The 13,655-nt window shown below is 47.1% G+C and overlaps 1 protein-coding gene across 1 annotated transcript in view; it reads left to right on the forward strand.

Moving 5' to 3' along the window:
- The window catches only part of RTN2 (reticulon 2), a 13,050-nt gene extending 2,534 nt beyond the window's left edge, over positions 1-10,516 (forward strand). The window contains exons 2-10 of the mRNA XM_006871333.1: positions 616-660; positions 802-1,272; positions 1,379-1,642; positions 6,002-6,209; positions 6,542-6,680; positions 6,809-6,878; positions 7,001-7,047; positions 10,077-10,135; positions 10,435-10,516. Of these exons, the coding sequence (XP_006871395.1) occupies positions 616-660; positions 802-1,272; positions 1,379-1,642; positions 6,002-6,209; positions 6,542-6,680; positions 6,809-6,878; positions 7,001-7,047; positions 10,077-10,135; positions 10,435-10,516 (1,385 nt within the window). The remainder of the gene's footprint in view (positions 1-615; positions 661-801; positions 1,273-1,378; positions 1,643-6,001; positions 6,210-6,541; positions 6,681-6,808; positions 6,879-7,000; positions 7,048-10,076; positions 10,136-10,434) is intronic.
- The last annotated feature ends 3,139 nt before the right edge of the window (positions 10,517-13,655 follow it).

Here is a 13,655-nt window from a genome sequence, read left to right on the forward strand (position 1 = left end):
TTTTAATTCCCTTTTTTCCATGAATTTTCTGAGACCCCCTTTTGTTTACCCAACATCTGTCTCTCCTACAGGTTAAGCTTTATGGGGGCAGTTACTGTCTGTTTTTGTTCACCGTTGTATCCTCAAGGTCTAGAGGAATAGCTGGCATATATTAGGTGCTCAATAAAAGGTTGTTAAAAGAATGTGATTCTTAATTTGGAAATTCCAAGATTTGAACTTCCTGGATTCAAAACTCTGTGAGTCTTGAGGCAGTAATTCTAAGATTTTACAGTCTGTTTGCAGAATGTCCTAAAACCCACTGCCATCTAGTTGTTTCTGACTCATAACCATCCTACAAGACAGAGTAGAACAGCCCTATAGGATTTCCAAGGCTGTAAATCTTTAGGGGAGCAGGCAGCCACAGCTTTCTCCTGGGGATTGGCTGGTGAGTTTGAACGTCTGACCTTGAGGTTAGCAGCACAATGCTTAACATACAGAGTCATTAGGGCTCCTAAGGGTCTTGTCATTAAAACATCAAAGATTGTTTAAATCGGACCATCTGAGGTTTCAGGACTGGCACACTTCTGTGATTAGAACATCCAAGCTTCTGAGTCTTGCGTTCTTTCCCTCTTGCAGAAGAAGCGCCCTCGACAGCTTCCTCAACCCCTGATTCCACAGAAGGTGAGTGCATTGGGAGAATGCTAGGGGAGGGGCTTGAAAGGCGTTCCCAGCTGGGTAGAGGAGCTGAGGAGAGCCTTCTGAAGTAAAGCCTTCCGGTGTCCTTCCTCCTGAAAGTTTACAACTCGCCTTTGCCCACTGCAGGCGGGAACGACGACTCAGATTTCCGGGAGCTGCACACAGCCCGGGAATTCTCAGAGGACGACGAAGAGGAGACCACGTCGCAGGACTGGGGCACCCCTCGGGAGTTGACCTTCTCCTACATCGCCTTCGATGGCGTGGTGAGCTCTGGGAGCCGCCGGGACTCGGCTGCCCGCCGCCCACGACCCCAGGGCCGCTCAATCTCAGAATCACGAGACCCGCCCCCTCAGCCAGGACTAGGAGACAGCCTGGAGAGCATTCCTAGCCTGAGCCAATCCCCAGAGCCCGGACGCCACGGTGCCCCTGACATCGCCTCTGCAGCTGAGCGCCCCCTGGAGGACCTGCGGCTCCGGTTGGACCAACTGGGCTGGGCCGCCCGGGGAGCAGGATCTGGGGAGGACTCCCCCACCAGCAGCTCCACACCGCTGGAAGATGAGGAGCCTGATAGATCAGAGGCGGGAGAGGCTGGGAACGGTGAGAAGTCCGAGGGGCTGGGCCAGAGGTTGTGAAAGGTGGGGGTCTCACCACACCCCTAGGGGAAATCACAGGATCTTGACTCCTTATCTCTCTGCCTCCATAGAACGGAACCTACACCTCCTGCTTGCTCAATCCTCGCCGCCTGAGGTTCTGATTCCCCAGCCCAGCCCTGGCTCTGGGGTTCCTCAGGCTCGTACCCCGTCCCAGTCCTCTTCCCGATCGCGGGATTCGAACTCTTGGCCTGATGAGCCCTCGCTGGACGAGAAAGAGGAAGAGCCGTGGGGGCAACTGGAACGGGAGCGAATCACGGGGCAGTGCCCCGACAGCAGGGACCAATCAGAATTCACGTTGGAATCACACCTTCTAGGTAAGTGGTGTATCTGTGAGCAATGGGTCTCCATGGATTCCAGGGAGACAAAGGGTGGGATTTCAAGGAAGGAAAATAGTGTTGAACTGAGAAGGTGATGTTATTGACTAGATATGAGAAACTCCATCCTTTAAAAAAAATTGTTCCCATTAACTGAGGGTTGTCATTGGCTCTTTATATATAGTTTCCCCGCTCCCTTGAGAAGTTAGCCCGCCTTGAAGCATTAGGATTAACAACATATCTATATCTATATCTATTTATATATCTATATCCATATCTATCTATCTATCTATATATACATAAAGGAGCTCTGGTAGCGTAGTGGTTACGAATCGGGCTACGAACCGCAAGGCCAGCAGTTTGAAACTACCAGCTGCTCTGCGGGAGAAAGATGAGGCTTTCTGCTCCCGTAAAGATTTACAGCCTCGGAAACCCTGTACAGGGCCGCTATGGGTCGGAACTGACTCGACGGTACTTAACAACAACAACAATATATATGCATATATATATGTTAAGTGCCGTTGAATTAATTCCAACCCATAGCTACCCTGTATAGGAGTGACTGATGAGCTTGAACCGCCAACCTGCAATTCAAACGACTTTGCAGTCCGGTACATTAACTCACAGAGCCACACCAGGGCTATATATATATATGGAGAGAGAGAGAGAGAGTGTGTGTGTTCTGGTAATGTAGTGGTTAAGAATCGGGTTGCAAACGTCAAGGTCAGCAGTTTGAAACTACCAGCTATTTTGCGGGAGAAAAATGAGGCTTTCTGCTCCCGTAAAGATTTACAGCTTCGACCTTGTACAGGGTCGCTATGAGTCGGAACCAACTCCACGGCACATCACCACCACCATATATATATATAATTAGTTGTTGTAAGTGCCATCTAGTCGACTCTGACTCATATGGTGTCCAAGGCTGTAAATCTTTGCGAAAGCAGAAAGCCTCATCTTTTTTTCATGGAGCAGCTGGTGAGCTAAACCACGGACTGTGTGGTTCACAGTCCAGTGCTTATCCTACAAAGTTATATATATATCTGCGATGGGGAGGAGCTGTCTTCTGTATATGGCTAGTAAACGTTTATAAGGACACTCTGTTATTGTTAAGTACTGTCGAGTCTGTTCTGACTCATAGCGACTCTGTATAGGGTTTCCAAGGAGCGGCTGGTGGGTTTGAACCGCAAACCTGTAGTTCAAACTGACCTTATGGTCCAGTGCTTGTCCTACAGCACCACACCAGGATTCTACATCTTTTAAAAATTCTCCTCTTCCCTGTCTATGGAGCCCTGGTGGCGCAATGGGTTAAATGTTGGGCTACCAACGAAAGGTCGGCAGTTTCGAACTCACTAGTCTCTGGAATGGGAGGCCTGGTGTGGCTCTGTTGTTAATGCTCTGGACTGCAAAGTCGGTTTGAACCGTAAGGTTGGTGGTTCAAGCTCACTAGACATTCCTTGGAAACCCTATACAGAGTTGCTATGGGTCAGAACGGACTCAACGGCGCTTAACAATAACAGCAACAAACCTCTGGAATAGGGGGAGAGAAAGATGAGGTAGTCAACTTCTATAAAGACGCGGGCAGTGGGTTTGAATTAAGTTTTCCTGACTTGGCCTAATTGACCCCGCCTCTCTTTATAATATGCCCCGCCTCCAGGAACTTCCAGAGGCTGGTTCTCAGCTGCCCTTCTTTTGACAGTTTACAAAGAGAGCCACGTCCCTTTTTGGGTTTGATCTCACGTCTGTGAACAGCCATTGGCTGAGTGCACACAAGCCCCGCCCCTCCCACCCCTCCCCGTAGGTTCCACCATAGTGGGCAAAAAAAAAAAAATCCTCGAGAAACACCGGCGTCTGCAGCCTCTCACTCGCAGCGAAGATGGGGAGTGAAGGTGGGCTTTCGGGTCGGACTAAGGCGGGGAGGGGGAGCTGGATGACGGAGGAAAGGAGTCTGGATTCGCCCTCATTGCCCCCAAATCTGGGACATGTTTCCCATTGGTCCCCCAGCTTCCCCAGAGCTGCTGGCTGGGTTTGGGAGGCTAAAGGGCTGTGTAGGGAGGGTACCGAGGGAGCTTAGGGTCTTCCCTTCTCTGAGCTGGGACCTTGGGGCCAGGGGCAGGGAGACCCCCTCCCCCAGCCTTGGGGCCCAGGTGGCGCTGTCACTCAGCTGCAGGACAGGCCAGCACAGCTGCGGCCCAGGCCCCCTCCCCCCAGCGGGCCTAAACTTAGCCCCCGCCTCAGACGACCTGGCCCTCCCCCACACCCACTGGCTCTGGCCTTGAGGGAGCCTGGGAGTGAGGAACGTTTTGGAGGGGGATTTACTTATAGATGGAGGATATGGACAAGGAGGATACAGACGTGAAAAGGGTCAGATTCTGAAAGGGACCAATTAGGATGTTTCCAAGCTTGATTGGAGCAAAGATGGGAGAAAGGAGAGGGTGTGGAGGAAAACTAAAAAAGTCTGGAGGAATTCTCAGGGCTCTAATGTGAGAGTTATTAAACTTTAGTTGAGTGAGATGAAACATTGGGCTCCAAAGAGTCCAGAGTCACAGAAAGGGATGAGAAATTGGAGTCAGGGCTTAAAAAAGGGTGTAATTGTTAAGTGCTGTCAAGCCGATTCCAAATCATAGAGACCCTGTATAGGTTTCTGAGGCTGTAAATTTCTGTGGGAGCAAAAAGTCTCATCTTTCTCCTAAGGAGCAGCTTGTGGGCTAGACTTCAACCGCTGACCTTGTGATTTGCAGTCCAGTGCTTATCCTACAGAGCCACCTAATAAGCCCTGTTGCGGGGCAGGCTATTGGGAAAAGAGCATTCTGATATGTTGTTTGTGGAAATGAGACTCATTAGGATCTTGCTCAGTGAGCAATCTGGCAATATTTATGACATTCAAACCTTCATAACCTGTTCATTGAGTGATTCCACCCCGGAGACTAGCTCATAAATAGAAGTTCCAGGAGGTAAAAGGATGTTGCTTGCAACACTGTTTTGTGGTGGGGAGAGCAAAAAGGAGACAAAGCAAATGGCCCAGCAATAGGTCAAGGTTGAATAGATGGATGATGGTACAGCCACACCCTAGAATCCCTTGAAAAGGTAGTGCCTGATGTAATGATGAGAGGGCTCCTTTTCCTATGACTTTGTGGTAAGTGGGTCTTTTTTTCTTTTGAGTTTTCTTTATAATTGCCCTTATTATCGGTATCTTTATAAAAGGACCCCTGATAGCACAGCATGTTAAACATTGGGCTATTAACTGTAAGGTCAGCAGTTTGAACCCATCCACCACTCTGTGGGACAAAGATGGGGCAGTTTACTTTGGTAAAGATTAACAGCCTCGGAAACCCTGCCTGCGGTACAATTCTACTCTGTCCTACATCACTAATATGAGTCCTAATCAACTTACTAATCATGGGGTTTGGATCTTAAAAGTCCAATTTTTATTTGTCTTTGGATGTTGGCTACAAATAAATTTACAGATAAACATTTTAAGACATTCATACATTAAAACATACACAAATCATGCATAAAAACAGGCGGCTGTAAGTGTGGTTTGTTGTAACTTGAATTTGCCGTTCAGTGGGGAATACTTGTAATCTTTCAAAAGAACAAACCAAGAGCTATCCCTTGATTCAAAGGGGCTTCTCTGGGCAAAGTGAAGTGAAATAAGCAAGATGCAGAGATGTGTATATGTGGGTTCAGTTTTCATAACTAACAGTCAAGAGGCATGTCTATGCATATGTGTGTCCATATCGTAAATGAATAAGATTAAGGGAAGGAGCTCTGGTGGCACAGAGGTTGAAGCTTGGCTGCTAATCTAAAGGTCATTGGTTCAAAGCCACTCAGTGGCTCTGCAGGAGAAAAGATCTGGCCATCTGCACCCAGGGAGATAAGACACCTAATGGGGTTTTGCAGAGTTTTCCTGTCACATGGGGTCTCTATGAGTTGAAATCTATAGCACCTAACAAAGGCCAGTTGTTGTTGTGTGCCGTGGAGTCGGTTCCGACCCATAGCGACCCTGTACAGGGTTTCCAAGGCTGTAAATCTCTACGGGAGCAGAAAGCCTCATCTTTCTCCCGCGGAACAACTGGTAGTTTCGAACTGCTGACCCTGAGGTTCGCAGCCCGATTCGTAACCAGTACGCTACCAGAGCTCCTTAACAAAGGCCAGTAAGTTAAGGAAAATTGCTAGGTGGTTAACTTGGGTTTTAAGTGGAGGCTGGGAGGAAAGATGAGGAAAGCATCTAAGAAACAAAAAAAGGAGCTAGTAAATATTTGGAGGTTGGTTGGAGGCTCAGCTCAGCACAGCACAGGGACAGGAAGTAGGGGCCCAGGTTAGAGGTCAGCCAGGCCTGATGCCCCTCCCCCCTGACAGTGGCGGACCTGCTGTACTGGAAGGATTCGAGAACGTCAGGCGCGGTCTTCACGGGCCTCCTGGTCTCCCTGCTCAGCCTCCTGCAGTTTAGCATCGTGTCCGTGGCTGCCCACGTGGCCCTGCTGCTGCTCTGTGGCACCATCTCTCTCAGGGTTTACCGCAAAGCGCTGCAGGCTGTGAACCGGGGGGACGGCGCCAACCCTTTCCAGTGAGAACCCCTTACCCTGACGCTGACCTTCAGCCACAACCCCAGTACCTCAAGTCAAGCACACATTCTCGCCCTGGCCCTGACCCTTCTGGATCCGTTTTCTGACCCGAATCTGACTTCAAACTAGGCTGTGACCCCTGATCCCCAGTCCTAACATCTTACCCTTAATCCTTGATACTGATCCTAACCTTAACTCTAACCTTTCGACACCTGGTTCATTTGACTTGTCCTCAGTCCAGACTCTGGTCTTCACCCTGACCCCCACTTCTTACCCTTGTCCCAGCCACACACACCCCCAGCCTGAGTCCTGCCCACCTCATTTGTCCCCTCAGGGCTTACCTGGATATTGACTTGACCTTGACCCGGGAGGAGACAGAGCATTTGTCCCATCAGATTGCCTCCCAAGTGGTCTCTTCGGCCACGAGACTGCGGCATTTCTTTCTGGTGGAAGACCTCGTGGACTCCCTCAAGGTGCCCCCAGACTCCCACGCCTTCCTGGGTTCCCAACATCCACCTCCATGCCCCTGGGGGTGGAGGGTTCCCACTGGGTAAGTTCACAGCCTTTGGAGCCTCTGCTGACCCTGACTTTCCGCCCCCAGCTGGCCCTCCTTTTCTACATCTTGACCTTTGTGGGCGCCGTCTTCAACGGTTTAACGCTTCTCATTCTAGGTGAGTGGGGAAGGTTGCGGCAAGTGAGGTGGGGCGGTATCTAGTTGGGGTGTGATGGGGGATAGGCCCAGGAATAGAACTGTTTGATCTGACGTGACCCCCCCATAACTCTGTGCCCACAGGAGTGATTGGTTTATTCACCTTCCCTCTGCTATACCGGCAGCACCAGGTGAGTACATGCAAGACTACAGTTGCCAGAAACCCACCCAGCTAAACATGAGTGGTCTGACTGCCCCTTTCCCCCACCCCTCCCACTTCACCCCAAGCCAGAATCCCATTGATAGATGTCTCAGGCAGAGACAAGAAAACCAACTGGCATTCCCAGCTCTGACAGAGCCAGTGTCTGATTTACAGGTGCCCCAGCCAGACATGAGGTCTGACCACCACCCTTCCGCAACAAAGTTGTGCTTGGTACTTGCCATCAGGGTCAATTCATGGCGACCCCAAGTATTACAGAGTAGAGCTGCCCCCTCGAGTTCTTTTGTCTTGTGGTCTTTAGGAAGGATCAATGAAAAAATCCTCAATAAGATGGATTGACAGAGTAGCTGAACATTAGCTGTACATTAATTGCAACAATGGCCTCAAACCTAGCAGTGGTTGTGAGTATGGGCCAAGATCTGATTATGTTTTAAAATATCGTGTACAACAATACCTAATAATAGTAGGAATAGAAGCAGATTGCTAGGTCTTTTCTTCCGCAGTACTGATGGGTTAGGTGGATTCAAACTGCCAACTTTTAGGTTAGCAGCTGAGTGCAATATAGTTCAAAACCCAACAAGTCACTTCCAACTCATAGTAAGTCTATAGGCCAGAATAGCACTGCTCAATATGGTTTCTGAGATTGTAAATCTTTAAGGCAGGAAACAGCCTCATCCTGGTGGATTTGAACCACTGACCCAGTGCTTAACCCATCACACCATCATGGCTTCTTGCTATAGAACGGTTGTTGTTAGTGCTGTGGAGTCAGTTCCAACCCATAGCAACCCTATATAGGGTTGCCAAAGAGCAGCTGGTGAGCTTGAACTGCTGACCTTATGGTTCAAATTGACTTTGTAGTCCAGTTCATTAACCCACAGGGCCATATCAGGACTCCTGCCAAAGAAATAGAGTCTAACGAATGCAATACAAGGGGGCTTCAAAGAGTGTGGGAAAACTAATTGAACGACAAGAGAACTTTCCCACAAACTTTTGGAAACCCCCTGCTATAGTCTAGCAGCTAGAGGAGGACATTCGATTGGTGTCCACTGACAAAGACAGTATCAACTGACATGCTTCAGCCCAGGCAGGTGGACTCATTTGTGTTTCTATCTGATGGTGGGTCCAAGGTTCAGCTGTCACATCCCCGCCAGAAAGAGGCAGCCTGGGAGTCTTTGTTCCCTAACTAGCTTGCGCTGAACAACACTTGTCTTAACTTGAAATAGACAAACAGATGAGTGCCCTCTCTACCTCATACCACAAGAAACTGACAAATATATATTCCAGGTGCAAGCAGACCAATGCCATTTCCCATGTAAATTAGTCAGGGCCTGACTGACACCAATCCCAGACCCAGACTGAGACAGGCATGCCCAACATGCCCTGAAACAGCCACCAGGGACAGACTTACCTCTAGGCCAAAATCACGTGGGACATAACCAGGGTTATCTGACACTCATTCTCTTCCAGACATTCTGAATGACTTGCCTTGTTCTCGGATAGTATAGAGCAATGATACAGAACCATGCTAGGGAGAGAGGCCTACTGACTACTCCCCATGCCTGTAGGATTGAAACTCAATGCTAACGAACACTGAGGATTTAAAAAGTAGGTTGATTCCAACCTATGGCGGCCCCAAACGTGTCAGAATAGAACTGTGCTCCACAGGATTTTTAAGGGCTGATTCTGGTGAAATTGATTGCTATAGGGCTTTCTTCCATCTCGGGGTGGACTCAAACCTCCAATCTTTAAGTTAGCAGCTAAACCAAGCATGTTAATCATTTGCATCACCCAGAGACTCCCTATAAATTAAACAAGTATTAATCAGTTAAACAAATATGAATCAATTCAGAATTAAACAAGCATTAATAAATATCAGGAGGGACCAGTTCCTGGAGAAGGACATCATCCTTGGCAAAGTTGAGGGTCAGCCAAAAAAAGGAAGACCTTTCATGAGATAAATTAACATGGTGTCTGCAACAAAAGGCACAAACATGGCAACAATTGTGAGCATGTCATAGGACTGGGCGGTGTTTCATTCTGTTGTACGTGGGGTTACTATGAGTTAGAGCTCACTGTTGTTATGTGCCGTGGAGTCGGTTCCGACTCGTAGCCACCCTGCACAGGGTTTCCGAGACTGTAAATCTTTACGGCAACAGAAACCCTCATCTTTCTCCCATGGAACAGCTGGTAGTTTCGAACTGCTGACCCTGAGGTTACCAGCCCAATTCATAATCACTATGCTACCAGAGCTCCTTTAGAGCCCACTAGAGGCACCTAAAAACAATAACAACAATTTAGTCATGGACTCAGCTGACCAACAGCAATTCCGTCTACTCCCAGCTTCCCTTGAACACACACAAATGCGTGCTCAAATATTAACAGCCCTGCCTGTGCACTGCGTAAGTCTGTTCATCAACCACGTATATGAGGATGCTTCAAAAACATCATGAATAAATGGAGTTAAAAGATAATGGAATTTCCCCACAAACATTTTGAAGCTCCCATGTGCAACCATGGTCCTAAGCTTTGTAAGGCCTATTAAATTAAAAAGTCAAGGTGTATACAATGAATCCTGGTAACAAACAGGCACTATAATATTACTATGGTAAAAATATTTTAGCATATCTGAAAATGTTTATTTAAATGTTTTTTAATGCACAGAAAGGTACACTATATACTGTATATTAAGACAAGCATTTAATTAACTGACATTAGAAACGAACCATACCTAATGGTTCCAATTTATAGACAAATGCAACTTAAAACAGACTGAGGAATGAAACTCGTTTGTAATCCAGAGACTATAAATTCACACAACATCCAAATCACATAACATCCTATTTCACAGACCACGGGTGTCAATGTTAAAGTTTATAGAGTTAAAGTGAGTAGTGGGTTACTCCTCCAGCTTTTTGGAGATGAGGGACGAAGCAGCGTTCTAGAAAAATTACAGAGAATCGCCTCCAAGTTTCTCCTTTCACTTCTTTTTGGTTTTTCCAGGTCCAGATTGACCAGTATGTGGGATTGGTGACAAATCAGTTGAGCCACGTCAAAGCTAAGTAAGGGCATGGAATGGAGATGAAGGGAGGGGGAAGCTTGGGAGTTTTTTCTTAATATATTTCCTTTCCCCTTGGATACTGAAAGAACACCCATTCTAGGTCTAGTGAACGTAACCTTGGCAGCTATTTTTCCTGCCGGTGCTCATGGCAGACATTACTAATCTATAACCTTATCAGACATTAGGTTCAACACACGCCATGGAAGGGAGGGGACGCTAGGCTGGCTTTTGGCACTCAGCTAAATTCTTTTATCCACCTTTGTCCTGTGCGTTTTCTGACCCCACCCATTTCTCCCTCAGGATCCGAGCTAAGATCCCAGGGACTGGAACTCTTGCCTCGGCAACAGCTGCTGTCTCTGGATCCAAAGCCAAAGCCGAATGAGAGGGGTGTCTGCCTGCAGGACGCCTGCCCCCACCCTCAGCATCCCTCTACCCCTGTCCATCTCCCTTCCATATCTACCCTCTTCCTTCTGGCCCAAGCCATTACCCGGTGTCAGTACCACTCACACCAGGGAGTGGACAAATTACCTGAATAACCAGAACTACATTTCCCAAGAGGCTCTGCTCTAAGAGTCCAGGAAAGATGAGGCACCTTGGTGGCAGGGCCTGCTGGGACTTGTAGTTACCTAGACAGGGCCCCCCGCCCTGCACTTCCACAATCCAGCCACTGGAGGCGCTGTGATTGGTGGTGTCTCCTGGAAGCCACCGGTTCCTATGCCCGGGCTTTGCATGGGGCCCAGGGGAGGCCTGATCTTGGATTTACACGTAATAAAGACTCCTGTGGAAAACCTAAGGACTCCTGTACTTCCAGTCTTCTTCAACTTCCATTTTCCGGCACTGATACTGAAGAAGGAATCTTCCCCATCTCTGGAAAGAGTCTCTTCCACCATCTGTTTACATTATTGGAGTTTATAAAGGGCGGATGCTGAGAGATGAGCTTCCCCTTGGCAGTCTGCCTGTGCGCGAAGCGGACATCACTAATCAATCCCTATATTCCACCTGTTGCAGAGATCTCTCAAGTGGGCCCCACCCCTATGTGTCCAATGGCCTTCTGGACAAATTAATTACCTGTCATATTCAAATTTCATCCTTCATGATCCACAACTCAGGGCTGTCCCAACTGCCACTTTGTCATGGGGCCAGAGACCTAGGTGTGGCCCTGGACTCCTACCCCCTCACTCCCTACATTCAGTCATCCACAAACCCTGTTCATTCTTCCTTCCAAATGAGTCTTATCTATCCACTTCTCTCTATGCCAGTTGCCTTAGGACTGAGTTCAAGGCATCATGGTGTCTCTGGACCTCAGTTTCCAAAGCTGTAGAGTGGGTGAGGGGGAGGCAGGAGAAGAGGAATCTAAAGTCCCACAGACCTGACTTGAATCCGAGCTCCACTACCTCATGGCTCTGTGAACTTATGCAAATGGCTTCACCTCTCAAAACCAGCTTCCTCAACTAGAAAACTCAACGTAAATATACTTTTACGTAAGCCCTTGGAGCAGAGCCTTGTTGGTGAGTGCTGTTGAGTAGGTTTCAACTCAGAGTGACCCTGTATAGGGTTTCTGAGGCTTTTTAAGTCTTTGAGGGAGCAGAAAGATTCATCTTTCTCCCGTGGAGCAGCTGGTGGACTTGAACTACTGACTTTGTGGTTCTCAGTCCAGTGCTTATCCTAGAAGTTGCTATTATTAGCTCTGGTATTATTTTCCAAACTTCAGTCGTATCTTCATGATTTTTACTCCACCAGTTCTGCTATTTACCTAATATTTTTCTTGAATTGGTTTATTTAAAAACTAACATAAATGTCTTTTCAAAACAAATGTTACTTTACAACCTTAAAAGGAAACCACTATTGCTTTCCAGAGACAGAAGATAACAGTAAAAATAAACAATTAACATTGGAAATGCCTGTTTTGTGTACCACCTCAAAGTATCCCATTTGCCTCTAATGATGTATATCACATTTTAGGAAATAGATAATGATGTTCCAAGCAGTAGTTGATGTTAAGTGCAGTCAAGTCAGTTCCGACCCATAGTGACCCTGTATAAGGTTTCTGAGGAGCAGCTGGTGAGCTTGAACCACCAAACTTGCAGTTCAAACTGACTTTGCAGTCCAGTGCTTTTACCCACAGTGCCACATCAGGACTCCAAGCAATAGTTACTACTGCAGTATACAGGTGAGGTCTAGCAGCAGCTATGTAACAGAAAGGGCTGAATGTGTGTATTAGTCTCCTAAGACTGCTGTAACAAAGTACCACAAATTGTTGTTGCTACGTGCTGACTCATAGTGACCGACTCATAGTGACCCTATGCACAACAGAACAAAACACTGCCCAGTCCTGCGCCAACCTCACATTTGTTGCTATGTTTGACCCACTGCTACTGCCACTGTGCCAATCCATCTCCTTGGTTTTCCTTTTTCTCTGACCCCCCACTTTATCAAACCTGATGTTGTCCTTCATGATATCATGTCTGAGAGATGAAGTCTGGCCATCCTGGCTTCTAAGGAGCATTTTGGTTGTACTTCTTTCAATATAGGTTGGTTTGTTTTTTGTCAGTCCATGGCACTTTTAATATTCTCCAACCTCATAACTCAAATGCATCAATTCTTCTAGGATCTTCTTTATTCATTTGTCTAACTTTCACATGCATATGAGGTTATTGAAAATACCATAGCTTGGGTCAGGTGCATCTTTGTCCCCCAAACTGACATCTTTGCTCTAGAACATTTGGAAGAGGTCTTGTGCAGCAAATTTTCCTGATGCAATATGTTGTTGGATTTCTTGATTGCTGCTTCTATGAGTGTTGATGGTTGATCTGAGCAAAATAAAGTCTTTGACAACTTCACAAACTAAGTGGCTGTTAAGTTCTGAAGGTTACAAATTCAAAGCAGCGTGTTAGCTGTATGGTTTTTTTTTTTTCCCCCCTGAGGGAGAATCTACTATGTCTTTCTCCTAGCTTCTAGTGATGAAAAGTGATTGAGTCAAATCCAACTCAGAACCCCATGTACCCTAGAACAAAGCACTGTCTGGTTCTGTACCATCCTCACAGTTTTTGTTATATTTGAGCCCACTGTTGCTCCCACTGTGTCAGTCCATCTTCTTGGAAGTCTTAAAGATGTATCACTCCAATTCTGCCCCCATCTTCAGGCAGCTGTCTTCTCTCTTGTCCTCTTTCATAAAGACACCACACAGATTGGATTCAGTATTACCTCATGTTAACTGGTAACACCATTCCTATTTCTAAACATGGTCACATTCTCAAGAACAGGAGTTAAAATCTTCAGCATGTCTTTGGGGAGGATACAATTCAATCCTTAACACAGTGCTTCTCTTGAAACTGGATTTATTAAGCAGGTAGAATATTTTAGGACTCCTGGTGTGGCACGGTAGGGTAAGCACTGGACTGCTAACTGCAAGAATGGAGATTCAAACCCACCAGAACTGCTATGTGTCATAGTAGCACTTAGCAAGAGGGTATTTTAAATTTCCAAATTAAACAATGATAAGGAGCTCTGGTAGCGTAGTG

The sequence above is a fragment of the Chrysochloris asiatica genome, unplaced genomic scaffold (assembly GCF_000296735.1).
Source record: "Chrysochloris asiatica unplaced genomic scaffold, ChrAsi1.0 scaffold00168, whole genome shotgun sequence".
Classification (NCBI taxonomy): Eukaryota; Metazoa; Chordata; class Mammalia; order Afrosoricida; family Chrysochloridae; genus Chrysochloris; species Chrysochloris asiatica.